The sequence below is a fragment of the Barbus barbus genome, assembly GCF_936440315.1.
Source record: "Barbus barbus genome assembly, chromosome: 5".
Lineage (NCBI taxonomy): Eukaryota > Metazoa > Chordata > Actinopteri > Cypriniformes > Cyprinidae > Barbus > Barbus barbus.
The window spans coordinates 27,391,344-27,416,370 of record NC_136733.1 but is presented as its reverse complement, the minus strand read 5'-3'; the positions used below and the strand labels follow the sequence as shown (position 1 = coordinate 27,416,370).

The window sequence follows — 25,027 nt, the reverse complement described above, 5'->3', positions numbered from 1 at the left end:
CACATAAATTAAAATAATTAAATGCCAGAGTTGCAAACTACTGGTGGCAAATAGTTTTAGGAATATAATTAGGTGTGTGTTGTACTCATTATCCATCTAAATTTAGTTTAGATTTCATAACAGTGATATCATATTCCAGATTCCTGATGTGGTCTAATTAGGGCTGGGCGATAAATCGATTTTATCGATTAACTCGAATGTGTAGTTTACGTGGACTTGTTTGAATGAAAATCGTTTTTCTCTTTAAAGGAGACCTATTATTCTCCTTTTTACAAGATGTAAAATAAGTCTCTGATATCCCCAGAGTGTGTGTGTGAAGTTTTAGCTCAAAATACCCAACAGATAACTTTTTATAGCTTGTTAAAATTGCCACTTTTAGGGTGTGAGCCAAAATGCGCTGTATTTGAGTATGTTGCTTTAATGCAAATGACCTGGTGCTCCCGGAGAAGAGGGCAGAGCTTCATGAGCTCAAGCTCCCGCATTATCAGTGCTAGTCTTTGCAAATAAACATTCCCCTATTAGTACAAGCCTGTTATCTTTACAGAAAACATACTCTGTTTAAAAGTCAGTCATCTGATTGTACTGTGTGAATTTAAATTTGCGTTTAGGAATTACACAGACAGGGAGCACAGCGCAATAAAAATAACAACATAGCTGGTCTCATGGTGCATGGCATGCTATCACAAACTTTATAAGTCCCACTCGTGATTATGGGCTCAACAAACTCAAGCGATCGACTCACATTGCTTTCATATGCAACTTTTAACTACCACATTCCTATTCACGATCATTCATGGGCAGCACCAGTGAAAACAGACAGAGACAATGGTAGCTTTAGCATAATTAGCCTGGCAGAGTGTCAAGAAGCTCTTTCATAAGGGCAATTTGGAAAACAAACGCATATTTACTTTGTCTGGAGCTGACGTTCGCTCATGAAGCATTGTTACTGAGCCCTACGCGTATTTGCGCTGACATTGTATATCTCCAGCAGCTACAGCAAGTAAACAGTAATGGCGGAGTCCGACTGCTGCTTCTCACTCAGGGCTGTGTCTATGCTTATAGGGCAGCGTCACAAATGGGTGGGACTTTTTCCCCTCGGTGACGTGAACAGAGGGAGAATCTGAAACTGCTCGTTCTGAGAGACTGTTTATGATTTTTGTTTTTTAGATTATAAAAAAAATGAGTGGGTGGATTTTTACCTTTTATAGGCTGGTTGTTTTCACACTGTGTTCAATCACCTTATAAAAGTGATTTTTGCATAATAGGTCCCCTTTAACATCTGCCGACGCTCCCCTCTGGGCTCCCGTAGTTCCGAATGGGCTCAGCCCTCCCCCCCCCGCACGTTTGCCATATAGGGTTGGGCCGATAGACGATGCTACCGTCCATCGCCGATGGCTGATAGACATCACGACGTTAAGCCGGCATCGTGATCCTCCCCCCGCAATCCACTGCATCCCAATACCGTGTACGGAAAGAAAATTACGTGTACTACGTGAACTCCTATAAAGGGAATAAATACGAGATGGGAGGAAAATATATATTTCAATACTTTTGCAGTTTTATCATTGGGTAATCATACTGTATATAAAATTGCACGATCGCTTTTTAGTTTCACTTTCACTTACGAGATTCGCGATCGCACAAACTCTTTTTATACTGTGGAGTGGCAGTACTTACTACACATTATACAAGATCAGATGCTTGTCAGTGGTGCTCAGGATCTGAAAATCATCCATCGTCCCGCCAAAAAAAACCTACAGTCACTGATATTTAATGCTGTTGAATGTTTTGTTTGCACTTTATCAGAACTATCTCCTTTCTACTGAATGGCAAGTGTTAAACTTGAATTTTTTGAACAATTTTTTTTTTGTCATCTGCAGATTGATTTTAAGTAGGGGGGAAAAATCGATTTAAATCGTAAATCAGATTTTTTTGTGAAAAAATCTTTTTTTTTTCTTAGGCCATATCGCCCAGGTCAAATGTCAGAATATCAATATCATATTGATGACTTTGCATGCATTTCTCAGCTATTCTGATAGGAGTTCTTGGTTACACTTTATTTTGTGTCCTTGTTACAGCGTTTACATTTAAGTACTGAGTAATATTAATTCACTTCATGTACTTGCTATATGGTTAGAGTTAGGATTAGGGTTTGGTTTAGGGTTACATGCATACAATTATGCATAATTTATTGTTATTATAGTATAGTAAGTACATGTAACATGTAACTAGGACACCTTAAAATAAAGTGTTACAGAGTTCTTCTTCAATAATCTGTACTTTTGGGACTAAAAAAATGGGTCGCCAGGATGATTTAAGGAAAACGTATGTAATCAAGTTCAAGACTCCGGAAACAAGCAACTAAATAACAAACAACAAAATGAAAGTAACCGGCAGCCGCCTCAGGTCAGAATCAAATGTGTATTTGTGTTTGTGCTCTGTTTTTGCAGCATTGTACATTGTAGCAAATCAGAGACGTATCTGTTGATTTCTATAACGCAGTGGCCAATCAGAGGAGTTTTAGTGAATCAGAATCCATTCACCGCTCAGAACGCGAGTGCTCTTGTTTAGAGTTCTGGAAGCTCGTGATGCGAATCCTCTGATTATAATTAACAAATTTAAATAAGAGATTAATTGTGCTGTGTTGACAGATTCATTGATTACAGCGGAATTAAAGATTGCGGTAAACTGAAATGAGTGACAGCTTTTTAAGGAAGCGCACTTTGTCTTTTCTGTATATAGCCTATTCTCCATTCAGAATTAGAATAAAAGTTTTGTTTTTCATGCTGCTAAGAGGACCAATGTGGCGTACTTGCAACAAACTTTCAGAAGTGACATCCGCATATTCTCTCGAAATCGCAATGACATTGTGATAATCATAACTATGGACTGGACAAAATATATGTCAGAATAGATGTGCATGAAGGCAAGCACCCTCACTAATTTCAGAAGCACCGACATTTATTTGATTTTAGAACAGAGCATCCTTCCGGAGCTCTACGGTGGGACTTGAGATCGGTCTGTAGCGCAGTTTCCTTTCTTTCTTTCTTTCTTTCTTTCTTTCTTTCTTTCTTTCTTTCTTTCTTTCTTTCTTTCTTTACAGTGTTTCCCCTAGGTTTATAGGTGTTCAGTTTTTTTCTGGCATAAAATCATTCATTTAATTTATCTTTTAATTAATGAATTTTTTTTTTTTTTTTTGGAAAATAAAGGGGATTTATTTTCCCCCACAGAAATGCATTTTCCACTACTTGTGTAATGGTATCACTGATGGACATTCTTAATCCACAGCATAAAGACCCAAACGATTGATAATTGAAGGTCAGGGCTCCCAAAATCGTTAGCCCAACGTCCCGGGGCTATTGTGTTTTCCAGTCGGGCTACCAAAATGTATCACTGCCCTGCCCGACGGACTACCTTAAATACAGGGCTCCCACGCAGTGTTCCCTCTAAGCTGAGCACACGCGCGACCGTGCTCTTCTTCCACCATGGCCGCGCAGAAGAAATATTGTGCCTCGCGCACACAAAAATGAGTTGGAAAGCCTTGATTGAATGCCGCCAGTAAAAGGGAACGAATAGCAATGCTCGGGCAAACCGCTATAGAGCTGATGTCATGACAGAGTTAGAACCGGTTTCATAGAAAGAGAACGATGTGCACCAAATGAGTCGCTGTAGAAACTGAATACTTCAATGGTTGCGGTGCTCCTATGTTGGGCCTATATTATAGACTCAAAAGCAAGGTCAATTATTTATCAGGTTTTTGACTTTGAGTCTCTTGCTCATCAAGGCTGTATTCATTTAAAAAATACAGAAAAACAGTGATAAAGTGAAATATTATTGCAATTTCTAATATTGGTTTCCTATTTTAATACCTATACTATAAAATCATATTTATTCCTGTGATCAAAGCTGAATTTTCAGCATCATTACTCCAGTCTTCAGTGTCCCATGATCCTTCAGAAATCTTTCTAATATGCTGATTTATTATCAGTGTTGAAACTGTTGTGCTGCTTCATATTTTTTTGGAACCTGTTTCTTTTTTCTTTGATTCTTTGATTAATAAAAATTTTAAAAGAACAGCATTTATTCAAAATAGAAATATTTTCTAACAATAGAAGTCTTTACTATCAATTTGATCCATTTAACACATCCTTGCTGAATAAAGTTTATTGAACTTTCTTTAAACTTTTTTAAAGTATCTTTAATAAAGAAAGATACTGACCCCCAAATTTTGAATAGATTATATTGTAACACAAAATCTCTATTCTGACTAAACACTGTTCTTTTTAACTTTTAATTTTTTTTTTAAATATCTCAGGTCCCAAAAAATACAGTATAAAAAAAAAAAAAAGCAGCACAACTGTTTCCAACATTGATTAAAAATCAGCATATTAGAATGACTTCTAAAGGATCATGTGACTCTGAAAATACTTCTTTGCTTCACAGGAATTAATTACATTTTAAAGTATATTAAAATAGAAACCATTTATTTTAAATTGCAATAATATTGCACAATGTTATTTTGTGAAATAATATTCAGTATTTTTTATCAAATAGATACAGCCTTGATGAGCCTAAGAAACTTCTTTTAAAAAATTTTAAATGATGTACATTTTAGGTTACCTGAGAAAACATTTTTACTGTACAATACACTGCAGTTCAAAAGTTTGGATCAATAGTTACATCAAGGGTCAAATCAAATATAAATAGCACATTAAAGTTAAAAGTTACACACTTTTTTGTGTGCGTGCTGTACAGGTCTGGTATAAAGAATGCTTTTGCTCAGGTGCCCGAAATGTCCGCCCAATAGAGAAAAGTTTTGCTCAGCAAGAAAAAAAATTAGAGGGAACATTGTTCCTGTAACAGCACGACCAGGCTCTCCGCCCACTCAACTTCCACGATCAGCCTCACCTGTGTTCTAAACCACTCACACCTGCACCTCGTCACCACCATCATCAAGAGCACTATAAAGACACTCACCACTATCGCTGCAGCGTCCGATCTCGTTAATTCAACGTGGACTCCGCTTCGACGCGCAACCAGTCAATGAGTATACCTTCTATCTACTTACCTCTTAGACTAACCTTCTGTTCTCCGTCCCGTTCTCTCCACTGTCCGCAGACGCATCTCTGTTGGGAATCACCCTCATCCGACGCCGGCTCTCTTCACCAGTCTCGCTTCAGCAACCTGAGAAGCATAAGGACACTTTCAGTACAATTGCCTGACTCTCATTCTCCAAGCCTCAAGATCTCTTGCTCACCTCTCTTCACGATCACCTGCACCTTTGCTGTGGAAATAAATTCACTGTGTTATCACTTACCTTTGTGTCCGACTGCTTCCATAACAGAAGATCGGACCAGACCGCTTCCACCATGAGCACTCCCGACCCATTTCAAGAGTTAGTGGACACCCTGAAGAGACTCCTTACCCAATCTGCACCCCCGGCATCACCTCCCGCTCCACCGAATCCACCAGCCATCACTTCTTCTACGCCTGTGTTGTTCGCCAGTCCCATGGCCACTCCAGCGCCCTACTCTGGTAAACCGGAGGAATGCAATGGCTTCATTATGCAATGTTCACTCATAATCGATCTTCACCCTCAGATGTTTATAACCGAACACTCCAAGATCGCCTTTGTCGTCACATCCCTCACCGGTCCAGCGCTGAAGTGGGCAGAGACGATTATGAGCCAAGCCGGTCCCGCAACCCATTCATTCACCCAGTTTATCTCTCATTTTCGTGAGGTTTTTGGTCTGTCTCCAGGAGATTCCACCGTGGGCGAACAGCTGTATCGGTTGCGACAGGGCTCCTCAACTGTCCACGAGTACTCTCTCAAGTTTCGCATCCAGGAATGTAACATCCGCCCTTCAAGGCTGATGGTGAGTGGCATTAGACCCAACTTCCCGAAGATGAAGCCCCTTACCACTCGTGTCCAACTAATCATAGGTACATATTCCCTATCAGTTACCGCCCTCCTGGACTCCGGCTCCGCGGGGAATTTCATCTCGGGACCCCTCTGCAAACAGCTCCAGCTCCAGACCACCGCCACCGAAACCTCTTACCAGATCCAGACCATAACAGGGAGAGCCCTGTCGCCCTGCAGTCTGTGGATATCCCTGTTGAATACAGGCACTTCAGTGACGTCTTCTGCCCAAAGAGAGCCTCCCAACTACCTCCGCACCGGCCATGGGACTGTGCTATTGATCTGCTACCGAGTGAGTCAGTACCGCGGGGCAGGATTTATCCGCTATCTCTCCCAGAACAGAAGGCCATGGAGGAGTACATTGAGGAGGCGTTACAACAAGGTTACATCACTCCATCTACCTCCCCTGCTGCTTCCAGTTTTTTCTTCGTGGCCAAGAAGGATGGTGGCCTACGTCCGTGTATAGACTACCGAAAACTCAACGACATTACCATCAAATATCGGTACCCCCCTTCCTCTTGTCCCTGCTGCCTTAGAACAACTCCGCGGCGCCACCATTTTCACCAAACTGGACCTCCGCAGCGCCTATAATCTCATTCGAATCCGAGAGGGGGACGAATGGAAAACTGCTTTTGTCACGCCCACTGGGCATTATGAATATAGGGTTATGCCCTATGGGCTCGTCAACGCCCCCTCTGTCTTCCAAGGGTTCATGAATGAGGTGCTCCGAGAGTACCTTCACCGATTTGTCATCGTCTATATTGACGACATTTTGATTTACTCTCGGAGCCAGGCCGAACATCGCCAACACGTTGCGGAGGTCCTACAACAACTCCGGAATTACCAGCTCTACCTCAAGGCGGAGAAGTGCACCTTTCATCAACGCAGCATTCAGTTTCTTGGATACCTCATAGATAGTGGTGGCGTCCGCATGGACGAGAGGAAGGTGGAAGCCATCACCTCTTGGCCACAACCCTGCACGATCAAAGAACTCCAGCGATTTCTAGGATTCTCAAATTTCTATCGCCGCTTCATCGCCCATTACAGCACCATTACTAGCCCTCTCACCGACCTGCTCAAAGGAGGAACCAAGACCCTAGCGTGGAACGCCAACGCTACAACAGCCTTCCTGAATTTAAAAAGGGCCTTCACTACCGCACCTCTCCTGGTCCATCCTGATCCGAAGCTGCCCTTCGTAGTGGAAGTTGATGCATCCACCACAGGTGTAGGTGCGGTTTTGTCTCAGCAGCAGGGGACGCCTCCCAAGCTCCATCCATGTGCCTTCTTCTCACGAAAACTCAGCCCGGCGGAAAGAAATTATGATATCGGGAACAGGGAATTACTAGCCATCAAACTCGCCCTGGAGGAGTGGAGGCATTGGTTGGAGGGGGCCTTACATCCCTTTCTTGTGCTTACCGACCACAAAAATCTTCAATATTTACGTGACGCCAAACGGCTGAATCCTCGCCAAGCCAGATGGGCTTTGTTCTTTACCCGTTTTAACTTCAAGATCTCATATCATCCTGGATCCCGAAACTTGAAAGCAGATGCCTTATCACGAATCCATAACCCAGAGGAAGATACAGAAGGACCCGAGAGCATCTTACCAACGGAGGTGCTGGTGAATCCCATTCAGTGGTCCTCTCCACCAGCTGCCTCAGACACTCCTCCTGCTAATCCGCCGGGCTGTCCACCAGGGCTCCAATATGTACCCAGAACTCAACGAACCCCACTCATCTTCTCCTCTCACACTTCCCTCGGTACTGGCCACCCAGGGGCCAACGTAACTCTCTCGCTGCTACGAGATCGCTTCTGGTGGCCCAACATGGCCAGGGACATACGAAGGTTCGTTCGGGGCTGTCCGGACTGTGCCATCTCTAAAAGCTCCCGTCATCTTCCAGCCGGTAAACTCTTTCCACTTCCCACACCCAACCGTCCGTGGTCACATCTAGGAGTGGACTTCATCACAGATCTGCCTACCTCCGATAAATTCACCTGCATCTTAGTCATTGTGGATCGTTTCTCGAAATTCTGCCGCCTGATCCCTCTTCCCGGCCTGCCCACAGCACTACAGACTGCTGAGTTGCTGTTTAACCATGTCTTCAGGTACTATGGCATCCCGGAAGACATTGTGTCCGATAGAGGACCTCAATTCATTTCACGAGTTTGGAAGGCCTTCACACTCCTAGGTGTGACCGTCAGTTTAACTTCAGGATACCATCCACAGTCCAATGGACAGACCGAACGCAAGATCCAAGAGATCGGCCGTTTCCTGAGAACCTTCTGCCATAGCCGCCAGAACTCTTGGAACCAGTTTCTGGGCTGGGCCGAGTACGCACAGAACTCCTTGCGCCAAGGCTCCACTGGACTCACACCATTCCAATGCGTACTCGGTTACCAGCCCCCTCTCTTTCCATGGTCAGGAGTTCCGTCCGACGTCCCTGCAGTAGATCACTGGTTCCGAGAGAGCGAGAGAGTCTGGGACGCTGCGCACCACCAGTTACAGCAGGCAGTGCGCAGACAGAAGATAGCCAGTGATGCTCGCCGTTCTGCCGCTCCTACCTATCATCCTGGGCAAAAGGTATGGCTGTCCACCCGAGACATCCGTCTGCGCCTGCCTTGCCGGAAACTAAGTCCCAGATTCGTTGGCCCCTTTACCATCCTCGAGCAGATCAATCCTGTCACTTACAAACTTCAGCTACCACCACAGTATAAAATCCATCCCACATTTCACGTCTCACTACTAAAACCCTTCTCTCCTTCTGTTTCCCCAGAGCCTGGTCCGGTCGAGGATCCCCCTCTCCCACTCATCATTGACGAAGGTGCCATCTACAGGGTTCGTGAGATCTTGCATTCCCGGCGCCGTGGTGGTAAATTAGAATATCTAGTCGACTGGGAGGGCTACGGTCCCGAAGAACGATCTTGGGTACTGAGAGAGGATGTACTCGATCCGACACTCTTAGATGACTTCCATGCCTCTCATCCAGAACTCCCAGCTCCACGAGGTCGAGGCAGACCACCACGACGCCAGGGTCGGCCCTCAGGAGCGGGCCGTGGAGAGGGGGGTACTGTAACAGCACGACCAGGCTCTCCGCCCACTCAACTTCCACGATCAGCCTCACCTGTGTTCTAAACCACTCACACCTGCACCTCGTCACCACCATCATCAAGAGCACTATAAAGACACTCACCACTATCGCTGCAGCGTCCGATCTCGTTAATTCAACGTGGACTCCGCTTCGACGCGCAACCAGTCAATGAGTATACCTTCTATCTACTTACCTCTTAGACTAACCTTCTGTTCTCCGTCCCGTTCTCTCCACTGTCCGCAGACGCATCTCTGTTGGGAATCACCCTCATCCGACGCCGGCTCTCTTCACCAGTCTCGCTCCAGCAACCTGAGAAGCATAAGGACACTTTCAGTACAATTGCCTGACTCTCATTCTCCAAGCCTCAAGATCTCTTGCTCACCTCTCTTCACGATCACCTGCACCTTTGCTGTGGAAATAAATTCACTGTGTTATCACTTACCTTTGTGTCCGACTGCTTCCATAACAGTTCCCACGGGTCCTTAAATTTGATACAACTAAACTGAAGAGTTTTTAAGCCCTTAGACAGTTTTAAATACGTTAAATGGTATAAGAAATAATTTTTCAAATTGCCCTAAATAGATTTTTAAGAATTCTGCAGATACCTTGTAAATGGTAAAATAAAACTCTTTCCTTGATATTTGTTGATATTTGTGCATTGAAAATGTTTTTGATTGACATTTATGGTCTTTATTTTATTTGGGCTAGTTAAATTATTTTCGGGCTACCAAAATCTGAAGAGTACCTGCCCGAAGGGCTACCAGGGATTTAGAAATTTTGCGAGCCCTGAAGGTTGTTATTGATTTTATGAATGTAGTTGTATTTGTGGCTATTTCTTGATTGCAGTGATTGGCTGAGTGTATTTGTGTGTTCTCAAGCTCACTGATATTGCCATTAACGTGTAAAAAGCATAAGATGCTGGACTGGGGTGGTTCACTGGTTTTTTAGGACACTGTTAGTGTGTTTTTGTTAATTTCTTTTTCCTCCTCTCTTTTTTCACTACTACAGACCTACTTATCCCCTTCTTTTCTTCACAGACATACAGTGTCATGGGCTGGAGTGGGATTGGTGTGTCTGATCCTCCCCCACCCCAGCCCCACCCAACCAGATTGGGATTATTCTGAGTGATTTTAACACTCCTCAGCACCCTTCAGGCGGCTTTTTGAAGATGAACACTAGAGCAGGTTAAAGAGATTTGGGAGGAGGGAACTGTTTTGTCTGGAATGGCCGCACCTGAGTCCCTGTTCTCAGGGGAGGTTTTCTGTGTGTGTGTTTGGGTATATGCATGCACAGAATATGTTCATTAAACATAGTACAAACACATGGTTGACTGACACGCCATTTCTGTCCTGGGACTGAGGACTTTCTCTATGGTTACCTCATCATGAGGATCTTGACAAGGTACAGGCTCAAATCATTTTAATGACCAACAAAAAGTTGTTCACTTATGCTGCTTTTTGTGCTTTTTGGGTCTTAGCAGTATGAATCACCTTAAAGTTTCATTGTATGTAAAATGCAGCTTGGACATTCTGCCTAACACCTAATTACGTGCTTCACAGAAGAAGCAAAATTATATAGATTCGGAATAATATTAGATTAGAATGTTTGTTTGTTTGTTTGTTTGTTTGTTTGTTTTTGACCGAAGTATTGCTTAAATTTCCATTTACATGAAGACGAATGCTTCAATGAATATGAGCTACAGCCAGACAACAGAGAAAAGGATATGTTGTTGTTTTTATTCTTCAGGGATTTGCCATATGCTGAGATATGATAACTGAAACTGTATTATGTCTGAAGAAAGTAAGGTTGTTATGCATAAATTAGCTCAGAATGTTTGAATCAGGATACTAAAACATCTCAAAAAAATTTTTTGGCAGTCAGGGTTTCACTCTTCAGGGTGACTAGCTGTAAATTCTGTACAACCTGAAACCGAACATGTATGAAACCCAGTTTCACTGAAGCACAGTGATATAAAGCATCTGTCACTGGTGTTATGAAACTGCTGCTGAGAGCTGAGCAAATCAAAGTGCTGATTTTAGGAAGATGCCTGATAAGATATTTGACAGAGGAGATGTGTCGCGTGTATGTTGTGTCAGTTACAGAGGTGCTAGAGGAGTGTGTGGGTGTAATCCAGGATAACTGCTCCATGTCCAGTCTCTATTTTCAGCACTTCCTTAATCTATACTAATGGGATTGGAAACAGTCCTCCTCCTCTCTTTGTTTGGGTTGAGATCTCTCTAAAATACGGGTTTATCTCTCTGTGTGCGCCTTGTGCACACAAACTAGCACTCACACACATTCATTCTGCTATATTACATACACCTGTTTCTATATATCGTTCTGTCTTTAGGGCCTTTCGCACCGCAGGAACCTTTTCATAGTACCTGAACTAATTGTGGAACTACCCACTTTTTGGCGTGTTCGCACCGCAGGATCTAGGAACGGTTTTAGTTCCAGGAACTCCGTTTGGAGGAACTAAATTAGCTCCTACTTCAGAGTAGGGTCTAAAACAGTAAGTGACGTAAGTGTACGCTGATTGGCTAAATGCGTACGAAAACGCCCTCACCCGCCACGTAAACATATACTGTGTAAACATTGTATCATACTGAGAGCATTTATAAACTGCATTTACCTGAAGGCTTTGTCTACGGCGTTTTGTGCTTCTATCAGCCTCAATGTAGCACTGCAAGTTGTCGTTGGAGATTCTTAGTCCTCCTTTCTATACTTTCAATCGCTTGACGTATGTCTAAATTCCATGTCCATAATTGTGAAACCCGCGAGACACAGCTCCGATCACAGCATCCTCCATCCTCCTGTTGTTAACGTTGTTCTTTATGTTGTTGAATGCCGCGTACAAATGACGACGGTGTCGACCGGCTTATATAACTGCCTAGCACCCACTGTCAGTGCGAATGCAACCCTTTAAATGGTACTGGGAAATGGTTTGCGTACCGTTTTAGTCATGTTTAGTCATGTTTTCCAGGCAGTTGGGATTCAAAACGTGAAGGTACAGGAATAATTCTGGAAGAGGTTTGATCCTCTGCCTCTGTCAGTGTTTTGCTTTCTCGCACCGGTTTTAAATGTATATGATGTCATCTAATGCAGCGACACTGTCCACTCCGAATGATAGCTGTATAACAACAAAGCACCGCGAGAGCTACAGAGAACAGACGGCTCCCACTGATCTATATATAACGATGGCTCCGCATGCTTTCGAATCGCTCTCGCGGTACTTTGATGTCACTGATCGTCTGCGTGGTGCTGCTCCAAGTCGAACACACCTATACATTTCGCTCTCTGTTGGAATTACAAAATGCTTTTTTTTTTTTCTCTTTTTTTTTCTCCCACCCCTAACAACTATTATTAACAATATCTATGACATTATACTTTTTCTTATTGATGTCACACTGAAGCTGTATGATTTTCATAGTAGTGTACCCTTTAAGCTCACCTTAAAATATGAAATCTTTAAAAATTACAGCACTGTAAAACCACAGACCAGCAATAAACTGTCAATTTATAATATGTATGTAAAAATACAAGCCAGTAATGCCTGTGAAGTAATTTATTAGCGTAGCACACAATCTTATACAGCTAGTCAGCTAACTGTGTTCTGTAGCATCTGCGCTATGTTGCTAAAACTATTTTTTGGATCTAATGTAATTATTTCCCACATCCAAGTTCCAGGTTATAATATGCAAAAGTCTGAACATTAATCTCTTAATTTTACAATAAGTAGTGAAACTTTCCCTAAATAAACCTTAAACGGGACCTATTATGCAAAAATCACTTTTATAAGGTGATTGAACACAGTTGTGTGGCAGCAGTGTATGAAAACAACCAGCCTATAAAGGTAAAAATCCACCCACTCATTTTTTTATAATCTAAAAAAAATCATAAACAGTCTCTCAGAACGAGCAGTTTCAGATTCTCCCTCTGTTCACGTCACCGAGGGGAAAATATTCCCACCCATTTGTGACGCTGCCCTATAAGCATAGACTCAGCCCTGAGTGAGAAGCTGCAGTCCGACTCCGCCATTACTGTTTACTTGCTGTAGCTGCTGGAGATATACAATGTCAGCGCCAAAGAGGCGTTTCAAGTGTTGTGTTTTGGGATGCACTAACGAACATAGGAGTCTCCATAGACTTCCTCCATCTGAGCCACTGAGGACACTGTGGTCAAGTTTCATTGTCTAAGGAAATGTCCCGGAGAAAATCGGTAAAGTCCCCAAAACGTGTAGGGATCAATACCAACGCTTCATGCGCGAACGTCTGCTCCAGACAAAGTAAATATCACGCGTTTGTTTTCCAAATTGCCTTTCTGAAAGAGCTTCTTGCTAAAGCTACCATTGTCTCTGTCTGTCTGTGTCAGCAATGTGAGTCGATCGCTTGAGTTTGTTGAGCTCATAATCACGAGTGGGTCTTATAAAGTTTGTGATAGTATGCCATGCACCATGAGACCAGCTATGTTGTTATTTTTATCCCGCCGTGCTCCCCGTCTGTGTAATTCATAAACGCAATTATTATGCACAGTATAATCAGATGACTGACTTTTAAACAGAGTATGTTTTCTGTAAAGATAACAGGCTTGTACTAATAGGGGAATGTTTATTTGCAAAGGTTAGCACTGCTAATGTGGGAGCTTGAACTCTTGAAGCTCCGCCCTCTTCTCCGGGAGCACCAGGTCATTTGCATTAAAGCAACATACTCGAATACAGAGCGTTTTGGCTCATACCCTAAATGTGGCAATTTTAACAAGCTATAAAAATTATCTGTTGGGTATTTTGAGCTAAAACTTCACACACACACTCTGGGGATATCAGAGACTTATTTTACATCTTTTAAAAAGGAGAATAAGGGGTAGTTCACATATCGCGCCTAAAAACCGATTTCTCCTTTTTTCCAAAGCGCTCGGGCTGTTGTGCTCCGGAGGCGTCTGTCGTTGCTAAGCAACCATCAGCTGCGCTCTCCGTTACAACAAGGAAATTTCAGCAATGGATTTCCACCACCGAAAAACTCTTGCTGTAACTCTGTTACAAGATTTATTTACTAAGAAAAGTTTGTTTGGGTGCACCCCATACTTCAAAAAAGCTGCTGAGGTTTCAAAGTAACGGAAAAGGTGAGGAAGCTGATTGGTTGGTTCTTGTCACATGACCTGCGGTGCGCTTGCGGCATTCTGAAAAGTTGAGATGTTTTTATCTCGATGCAGCACAGACGCGCCTAGAAAAAACGAGCGCGTCTCACCGTGACCGTGTCGCTTCCATTATGAGCGTGCATATTCCGCGCATCTACATTTGAAATAACGAACTTGAGCGCGCAAAAGACGCGATATGTGAACGGCCCCAAATAGGTCCCCTTTAAACATCTAAAAAAACACACATTTAAGGGGCTCCTCTTTTGGTGAAAGTTTTTAGACAGCTTTCAAAATGGCCGCCAGACAGCGTGAACATATGGAGACCCATATCTCAGTGTTCAATGATCTGATTGGCTTGAAATTACAGGAGGTATATACAAACACATAAATTGGTTAAGACATCAAGTATGATAATACATTTTTTTTCTTTTTAAAATCTGAGCTCAAATATGGAAGTGTGCTTAATAGGTACGTTTACCCTATGTGTTCTGTTTTCTGTGTGTAGTTTCTATGCCATTAGCAGGACTGACAGGTTTGCTGAACACTCCACCATCAAGTCAACATACATAGAAAAATATTACCAATCAAACACTTTTAGGGAAACCAATGAAGACCATCTGCCATTTGACTTGAGGCATTTCCAAAAATCTCAATTCAGAGTATAGTTTCCTTGCAGTTTTGTCTATTATATTCCATTCCAATTGTTCAAGTAAATACTTGAAACTACGTCAGTAAATCCAGGTCTATAAATTACTGTAGTACACTGTAAATCTCTGTCCCTTGTAAAGTAAAATCATGAGCACCTGGGGTTCCTTTGTTTGTGTGTCCCTGAAGTACTGTTGTCACGATACTGGAATTTCTAACTTGATACGATACCTTGAAAAATTTCGATACTCGATACCATTTTCGATACCACGGTGAAAAAAACTGCCACAATATTAAGGGGGTAATTTTTTTAATTTAAAGATAAATGTAACAAGTCGAGAACATGTGGTATATTTTACATGAACAAAAAAAATGTCTTGAGGTACTGCATTTGTTGATTTATTTTTTAATATTTTATTAATCTTAGTTAAATGTTAATTGAAACTAACGTTTACTAATACATGTACTAATTAAAATCCAAAGTTCCATTTGTTGATATTTTCATTTGCTTCATAACCAAAATATTTCCAGATATAGGGCCCTATGAAATCCGTTTTATTTTTCCCCAAATTCCGTTTTATTTTTTTCTACATTCAATTTTTTCCATTTTAATTTTTCTGGATTCCGTTTTTTCCCGTTTGAATTTTTCTGGACTCTTTTTTTTTTTTAATGGTCAAATTAAATGCTATTAATCTAAAAGCATGTCTAATTCATTAAAATCATGAAAATTATACAATTTAACATTTAATTTATTAAAAGTGTAACAAAAATGACACGTTTAGGGCCGTATGAAATGTTTTATTATTTTCTCACCTTATGTTTTATTGTTACCAAATTCTGTGTTTTAGCATGTCTATTATTTGAATGCATACAAACAATTTTTATTTATTCTTACAGTAGCCTTATGAAATGTGTTTTCCCCCTCAGAAATTCTGTGTTGCGTATTTAAATTTTACTGGATATCAGATCAAGGCATAAAACAATTTTAATTAATTTATATTTTAATTAATGAAAATTAAACATTTACATTTTTGGCAAATGAAGGGGATTTACTATTAAAATTAAAATATTTTGTGATTATTTCTTTAAAAAAAATTAACAGTAGTAGTAAGTAGTAGTATTATGTACATTCTACTAAATAATAGTAATATAGCCTATTTCTGGCACACGGTCTTTAATAGGCTAAGTTAAACCAAACTTTTAACCGCGAGCGCCACATTAGTAAACAAAACCGCACGTGCAGCACATTCACACAGAGACGCGCAGAACATGCAGGATTCATATTTAAATCCACTTTTGCAGCTTAATATTTACAGATACTAGTCCATATCGCGATTTGATTTAAGTGTAATGACCTACTTTTGATTAATTCATCCAAACTTTGACAAATTCCGTGACATTCCGTGTTAAACTGTAAATTCCGTTTTTATGACTGGATTCCGTGCGCGTTCTCTGCATCGCGGAGATCATAGATCCCTACAGATAGCGCTCCTGCTGTGTTCTTTAACAACCAGAGCAGTCATCTTTCTATTCACTTCACTTTTGCTATTTAACCAGAGCGAAGGAGACGAGTGCGGTCACGTGTGGTGCTTGTCCACGCGCCTTTGGAGAGAAGTGAAAGTGATAGCTCGGCTAGTATCGGTGTATCGATACTTCGGGAAATTAATATTGGTACCGTTCAGATATTTCAGTATCGATATTTATCGAAATATCGATATTTTTGACAACACTACCCTGAAGGACACGCTGTATCCTAGAGTCCAGTCCCCCACTCTCCCTTTATGACTGATGGAGCTGTTGGTGAGGTGATGTTCAGGGTAAGGCGAGTGGATTAAAGCTGGGCCCTGCTGAGAAAGATCGGACGCGTAGACACATGCTCGCATACGCCGATATGAGAACTACACAAGCTGTTCCCTACCACATGAACAAAAACACATGCTCATATGCCTCCCCTGATTTAGGCCACCAAACCAATCACCATGTAGACATGCACATAGACCTCAATGGCCTCTGAGGCATGCACACAGTGGTTCTTTTCCAAAACCTATTGACCTACCTTCCAGTCTGCCACCGACACAGACAGCTGCCTTCTAAGTCAGAGGAAATTAAACCTTACCAGGGCTCGCAAAATCGTTAGCCGGACGTCCCGGGGCTATTGTGTTTTCCAGTCGGGCTACCAAAATGTATCACTGCCCTGCCCGACAGACTACCTTAAATACAGGGCTCCCACGCAGTGTTCCCTCTAAGCTGAGCACACGCGCGACCGTGCTCTTCTTCCACCGCGGACGCGCAGAAGAAATAATGTGCCTCGCGCACACAAAAATGAGTTGGGAAGCCTTGATTGAATGCCGCCAGTAAAAGGGAAAGAATATCAATGCTCGGGCACACCGCTATAGAGCTGATGTCATGACAGAGTTAGAACCGGTTTCATAGAAAGAGAACGATGTGCACCAAATGAGTCGCTGTAGAAACTGAATACTTCAATGGTTGCGGTGCGCTCAACACGAGAGACAACGCAAACGCAATGACATGTGAAATAAAACGTCCTCATGTATTAAAGAGCAGCGGCTTGATTAAGTTCTGGAAATAACGGAGGATGGGCAAAGAATGGTCACAAAACTCTGAAACATGTACAGTCACACAAGTGTATTGTACAAGCTGTACTTCATAACGATGTTTAGACGGCTATAGAAGAATTCATATGTTCATGTTTTTTTAAATATTTAACTCACAGATCTCACCTTAAATTTTGCTTCAGTTTGTATTCTATTCTATTCTATTCTATCAGTTTAAATAGTTTGTTTTGATAATATATTATGTTAGGACTATATTATAAACCTGATAAATAATTGACCTTGTTTTTGAGTCTTTGAGTCTCTTGCTCATCAAGGCTGTATTCATTTAAAAAATACAGAAAACAACAGTGATAAAGTGAAATATTATTGCAATTTCTAATATTGGTTTCCTATTTTAATACCTGTACTATAAAAAAGCAGAATTTTCAGCATCATTACTCCAGTCTTCAGTGTCCCATGATCCTTCAGAAATCTTTCTAATATGCTGATTTATTATCAGTGTCGAAACTGTTGTGCTGCTTCATATTTGTTTGGAACCTGTTACTTGTTTCTTTGATTTAATAAAAAGTTTAAAAGAACAGCATTTATTCAAAAAAGAAATATTTTCTAACAATAGAAGTCTTTACTATTAATTATATCCATTTAACACATCCTTGCTGAATAAAGTTTATTGAACTTTCTTTAAACTTTTTAAAAGTATCTATAAAAAAGAAAGAAAAAAATTTCTGACCCCCAAATTTTGAATATATTATATTGTAACACAAAATCTCTATTTGACTAAACACTGTTCTTTTTAACTTTTTATTTTTAAAAAATATCACAGGTCCCAAAAAATACAGTATAAAAAAATAAAAAAGCAGCACAACTGTTTCCAACATTGATTAAAAGTCAGCATATTAGAATGACTTCTAAAGGATCATGTGACTCTGAAAATACTGCTTTGCTTCACAGGAATTAATTACATTTTAAAGTATATTAAAATAGAAACCATTTATTTTAAATTACAATATTATTTTGTGAAATAATATCAAATAGATACAGCCTTGATGAGCATAAGAAACTTCTTTAAAAAACTTTATTGATCCATCTTTTGAACTGCAGTGTATTGTACAGTAAAAATGTTTTCTCAGGTAACCTAAAATCTGCATCATTTAGTTACATCAAGGGTCAAATCAAATATAAATAGCACATTAAAGTTAAAGGTTACACACTTTTTTGTGTGCGTGCTGTATAGGTCTGGTATAAAGAATGCTTTTGCTCAGGTGACCGAAATATCCGCCCAATAGAGAAAAGTTTTGCTAAGCAAGAAAAAACATTAGAGGGAACATTGTTCCCACGGGTCCTTAAATTTGATGCAGCTAAACTGAAGAGTTTTTAAGCCCTTAGACAGTTTTAAATACGTTAAATAGTATAAGAAATAATTTGTCAAATTGCCTTAAATTAAGAATTCTGCAGATACCTTGTAAATGGTAAAATAAAACTCTTTCCTTGATATTCGTTGATATTTGTGCATTGAAAATGTTTTTGATTGACATTTATGGTCTTTATTTTATTTGGACTAGTTAAATAAATTTTCAGGCTACCAAAATCTGAAGAGTACCTGCCCGAAGGGCTACCAGGGATTTAGAAATTCCGCGAGCCCTGCTTACAAGGAACTGATTTGGAAATGTTCTACGTAGTGAACATACAAAGACATCATAAAAATAGCACAATTAAGTGAAAAGATGTATCTTCTTAGTTGTTTGGAATTGGTGTTAGTACCATGCTAGAACCTGTTTTTCTGTCTCTTTCCCCATCAAAAGGGTAGGGTTTAGAAATATTCTGGCTGGACTTTGTGTTTCAGGATTTTATACGCATACCACCTTAGATAGTGTCCTTGAGTTCAGGTATGTTTCAGTGTGAAAGAGAGCGAAAAGAAAGAAGAAGAGTGTGTGTGAGGGATGCACATTTTACCTGATCTCTGTTTCTCTCTTCTAGCCCTGGAGGTTTGTAATGCTGTGAAATATTTATGGGATAAAATTTGTCCGACAGGCAATTCTCTTTTTCCTTCCAGAATCTCTGGATTCTAAGAACTCATCTTTCTGGTGGGATTAGCACCAAGGATTGCTCAGCCTGAAGGAAGGCACGAGGGATTTCATTTAATCTGTATTTTGGTTTAGGTTTGAATTAATCTTAGTTTATCTGCATGTGTTAACTATTTCTTCCTGTGCTTAGTTGAATTGTTTTTTGCTTTTTCCCTTGATGGGAAAAAAGTTTATTGCCTTGTAATATGTTGTTCTGACGTAACATTTGAGCAGACCTTAAAGGCAAAAGTCTTAGATGCATATCCAGAATTAACCTTTTGCCATATCTGCCAAAGATGTGAATTAAGAAAATTTACTGACCATTTGCATTGCTTGATTAATATAAGTAATACAAATATAAAAATGAGTAGTCAGTCATAGCCTAATATAATATTAGGTGAGCCAGTATCTGTCTCTGGTGAAAATGTGCCAAGACACATGTTTTTTTTCTTCCTAATGTTTTCCTTCTGGTGGCTTAATGCTTGTAAAATATCATATGTATTGCTACTTAGAGTTAGATTTAAAAAGATAAAACACTCTTGGTGAATTTAGTCGTTTTAGCTGTACATCTTAGAAAATTTGAATCAGATTTGTCACTTATATTAGTGAGGGCCGGAACATCATTCATAATATATCATATACCGATTTAAGTAATAAATTGTTAGTTTCTCAAAGTTACTGACCAGCTGGCAAAAAAATTATTTATTCAGCAAAATTTTTTGTTATTTCCATTTGGCACTTGGCACTTGTCAATTTTGGCCCATGTTCTGATGTTATTGTGGTAAATGTTCAGAATTCTAAATGCGTGCAGATTGCAGGACAGCTAATGGGCCCAATCTGTGCTGCACCAGGTTAGACTAACCAGTCTGTTACTGAGGTAACATTTCTACCACTGGTACTATTTTAAATCTGTGTTCAGCAATATTTGAAGGTGTGGTTTCTAAAGTGTTTGTCACAATTGTATTTGATTGAATGTTATGTTTTGAAACACTTTACCAGTATAAAGCTCAATTTTTTGTTCAAAAGGTGTAGCGGATGTGATCAATGTCCTATCCTCCACCTTTCCTTGGTAACATATTTTCTGAGACCTCTAATAAAGCTTGTCATCATCTCACTTTTCTTCTTCTCTGATTTCCAGGGCAGCTGTCGAGTTTCCAGCTTCGACCATGAGCACCATCTCACCGACTGATTTTGATAGCGTTGAGATCCAGCAGCAGTACAATGACATCAACAACCGCTGGGATATCGCAGCTGAAACAGAGTGGGATAAAGAGAACAGTTCTGCACGTCTGTTTGAACGTTCACGCATTAAAGCTCTCGCAGGTCAGTTTCATTTTTTATTTAGTGTGTGCGAGTCGAAGTTTGGTTTATGCACCAATGTGCTTCCTGTTTGTGCTCATCTGTGTGTGTTTGTTTGCATGTTTGAATTATCAGCTAGTTTTCAACAGGTTGCATTGTATGATTGTGTCCAGTAGGGGGTGGCATAAGGCAATGTGTGAAAAAAAAAAATCACTTGAACCACCTTAAGACAAACAATATAGTTATAATAGTAAAGCAGCTTTAAGTATGGTTTCTGAGTATGGAACATTGGTTTTACATTCTAAATTTTATGCATTTAAAATGCACCATAAGATGTATGACATTTCTCCAGAGAAATGTTTTTTTGTTATATGTAATAAAATTAATATAAACTACTATAAATTTATTTTTTAGTATGAATATTAAATGGATATTGAATGAAAGTGATTCAAGTTGAAGTGTATGTGTGTTTATGACATTATTACGTAAAAGATGGCTTGTTCCAAAGCCAAACGCCCACACAGATATGTGCACTGGGAATGTAGTGGGACTGAGAAGAGCCTAACCTTGTCATCAGGGCTGTGTGTGTTTTTGGGACAAAATGGTCCCCAGGAGTTAGTTAAATCTGACAAAACCTCCCTTCAGGGATATCCATGGAAATCCTCAAAGGTAAAATGTTTCATAAATAAAATAATTAATGGCTGGAAAAAGACATTAGTTACATGGAGCTTAATGGAGTTGATAGCAGCACCTGCTGGTCTATATAACTGTTTCACTTGAGAGGAGTTTAGTTCTCTCTGTTGTCTTTATGCATCAAACCCAGCATGTGAAAACCACCATATCAATCACAATAAATTTAAGGCAAAACATTTTTTTCCTGGAAGTGCTGGTAGGGGAATGGAAACTGAGAATACTAAGTTAGAATGTCTTTTGAAGCTCGTGAAGGACAGAGGAGAGGAGGGTCTCGGAGGCCCAGTGCTCATGTCTCTCACACCCATACACGGTTAACTTTAGCTGTTCTCAGACATTTCTGTCCTCTTTGTCGGTCTCACGCTCCGTCTTTTATTTTCATTACATAAACACATGTATAATAAAAGCATTTAATTCAAGTTAAATGCAAGTCATACTGTACATACAATAGCACAGTGAACTCATTTTTTTTGTTTTGTTTTTCCGTTTACTATGTGTCTTCCTCAGTCTTATCTTCCCATTTTGTGTGAGTTTGAAGTTTGCTGTGATTTAAAATGCTTTCTTCCAGTGGCACGCTGGCTGACTGTTGGCCTAGTACTTCTGGCCATGATTTGACCTGTGACCTCTGTCTTTGATGGTCACTGCTGGTGACATTTGCTAATCAACCCAACCTGCCACTGGACTGGTCTTCATTACACCACTTCCTCTTGTAAAATCTGCACACACAAGAAATGATGTGTGAAAGTGTGTGTGCTGCAGTTCTATTTGTGAGAGCTTGAAATTCTCTAATCAAGGTTTTTCTTGATAACGTGTCTGCACTTACATAACAGATTCTGTTTTTGGATTCATTTGGAGGCATTACAAGATGAGTTTTCTGTCACTGTCGATGTTGCCAGTTCATGGGTGTGAGGTGTGGTGCACACACACTTGCACAGGAAGAAAGACAGTGCTCGCTTGTTGAGTCTTTCTCAAGTACTTCCTTCCTGTCTTAACGTCTTATTTTATCTGTGCACGTGCTCGAGAAGGCGAGAGAGGGACTTTTTGACCTGATTAATGAAAGGTAAAGGTCTAACAACTGCTGAACACCCACAAAAATCACTAAAACAATATTACCCAACATAAAAATCCAGGCAGTCCTAAAATAAGCTCAAACTCATGATTTCTGCTGACTATCTGATCACCTCCAGGGGCTGGTCCCACACACCTATCTCTACTGTGAAACCATCCATCTCTTGAACTCTACTCCACCCCCTGTCCACCTTCACCTTCAGAAATGGTTCAGCCCATACATCCTCACCCTCCCTCTATCTGTCTTTCTCGCTTGCTCAGCCTGGGATTTGCTCCTCCCACACACACCTTATGCAAATGCCAAAGCTCAGAAACCGAGAGAGAGAGAGAGAGTAGGAGGCTTTGTTTACTTAGGAAGCTGAGCACAGCTAGTTCTGCCAGCTTACTCAAACAAGGTGTGTGTGTGTGTGTGTGTGTGTGCGCGCACACAGACACACGCAGTCTGATCTGAGTGGCCGAGAGAGAGCAAGAAGAGTTTTGCAGAGAGAAGATTGTGTTTGAAGAAGAAAAGAACAGTGAAAGAAGAACATTTCGTTTTTACTGTACCTTTTTCTCACTTCAACTACATGTGGGTTTCTTTTTTGGCAAAAAAAAGGAAAGAAAGAGAGAGAGAGAGAGAGAGTCAATTAAAGGAAGAGTTTTTTTTCAAACGGATGAAGCAGAATGGCGCGGTTTAGTGTGCTCTGATGAAACGCTCGATTGCACGCGCTCACCTGGAGAGTTTCTGTTTCTAAACCCAACTTTTTTTGGACCTTTAAGGAAAGTTAAACATTTGGCAGTTTGTTTTCTTGGTCTGCTTCTGTTTTTTATTTTTTCAACCTTACATTTTACATGCCATGTTCATGACTCCTGGCTTTACTCTTGTGGAGTGATCGATTTGTTTTGGTTGAGAGTCAGGGTTGGAGGGACGGTTCACAGTGAAAGCAATTGAGTGTTACAGTGAAAAAGCAGAGACATGGATTTTGATCCTCGCGAACATGAGCCATGTCTCTCACCAGCTGCCTTTGTAAACCAGGTGCAATATTCCAACATCCTGGAGGGCCGTTTCAAACAGCTGCAAGGTAAGACTGTTTGTTCTTTGCGACCTCATTCTCTCTCTTTTCTTTGTCAGATGTATCTGTAGGAGTAGCTCAGCCTCTCAGCTAGCCTTTAAACCATGTCAAATAACTTGTCTTTTGTTTTTGAACCACTTTATAAATCCCCTGAGACAGTCAACAACCTTGAATGTCACATTCAAAAAGTTCATGTGACCTCATCCAGATCTAATTGGAAGTCACATTTCCCCTGACAGACTGAACCCCCCATCATCATGGGGCGTCACTTATGTTTAAAAAGTTTGTGGTGCACAGATGTGGTGGTTGTGAATTCACTAAATACAAGTAACTTCATGAAGATGATTTCACAAAACAGTTGAAGTTAGATAGTGTACCACAGTCCTAAACTATTTTCTCATTTTCAAGTTAAAACATTAGAAATGTACTGAAATCAACTCAACAGCACATTGAATTGATATCGAACTAAGCTTATATTGTCTTGCTGATTTGTTCAAGTTCCCAAACATTTAAAGTAACAACACTTCAAACTGTGTCATAATGTAGTGGAGAAAAATATATTGGCCTTGTAAAAAGGCCAGGACATTTCCAACCTTAAATCTGTCCTTTGCAGATGCTAATGAATTTAGTTGCAGAAATAATCAGCGTTCCTCTTATCTCTCTCTCTCTGCACCAAAGATGGTGCAGATGAGAAAATAGGCCTACAATGATTTATTTTTATGCCTGTGCATGAGAGAGAGAGACACAGAGACCTGTGCTGGTCTCCTGGAGAGTGGCCTTATTTCAGGTACCGCAGGGCTTTTGCCCCAGATCCAAATTACACCGTGTTAAAATAGGAGCGAGAGAAGAGGACGAGAGGGAAGTTCAGAACAGAAAGGTGTAGGAGAGGGATGATAAGAGGGGAGAGGAGAGGATAATATGTGGGAAAGGAGTGGAGAGGAACAGACGGGAAGGGAAGAGGATAAGATGGGGAGTTCAGAGGATAATAAGACTGGAAAGGAGAGGATAAAAACTTCTCTTGTGTGTATTAATATATAGAGTTAATTCTGAAGAACATTCAGGATGTTTGTTTTCCGTGGGTGTATCATTCATTCAGTATTTTCTTTTCCTCTTTGAAACCACACTTTTTAGATGAGGCGCCACATAGCATGTGTGAACTCTGCTAATACAATCATACACACGACGTGAGATCTGATCTTCTGTGTTTGTGTGCGCGCTTGAGGTCATGGGGAGTGTTTCTCAGTTAACAGGGAGATAATGACTCAAGCATTATACTTTTCAGGGCTATTATCTATTGTAAAGGAAGAATGACATCTGCAAAACAGGCCTTGAATATGAACACACACACCTAGAGTGCTATCAATTTAATACCTAAAATTAACCCTGAATTCTGGAAGCAAAGTTTAGTAGTCCAGTCATGTGTTTTGACACGATTTATGATTCAACCTTTTTGACTCCAAGGCCCACCATTGTTCACAACAATATTACCACA

At 40.5% G+C, this 25,027-nt stretch overlaps 1 protein-coding gene across 3 annotated transcripts in view; it reads left to right on the top strand.

Annotated features, from left to right (window-relative positions):
• The window catches only part of LOC306870414 (spectrin beta chain, non-erythrocytic 1-like), a gene marked incomplete at its 5' end in the record, with an annotated part of 133,084 nt that overhangs the window by 17,619 nt on the left and 90,438 nt on the right, over positions 1-25,027 (top strand). The window contains 2 exons of one of the 3 annotated variants that reach the window (XM_079417671.1): positions 20,593-20,749; positions 23,437-23,544. In XM_079417671.1, the coding sequence (XP_079273797.1) occupies positions 20,593-20,749; positions 23,437-23,544 (265 nt within the window). Of the gene's footprint in view, positions 1-20,564; positions 20,750-22,847; positions 23,545-25,027 lie in introns of those variants that run through there. The other 2 variants (XM_079417672.1, XM_079417670.1) reach the window with 2 other exon arrangements.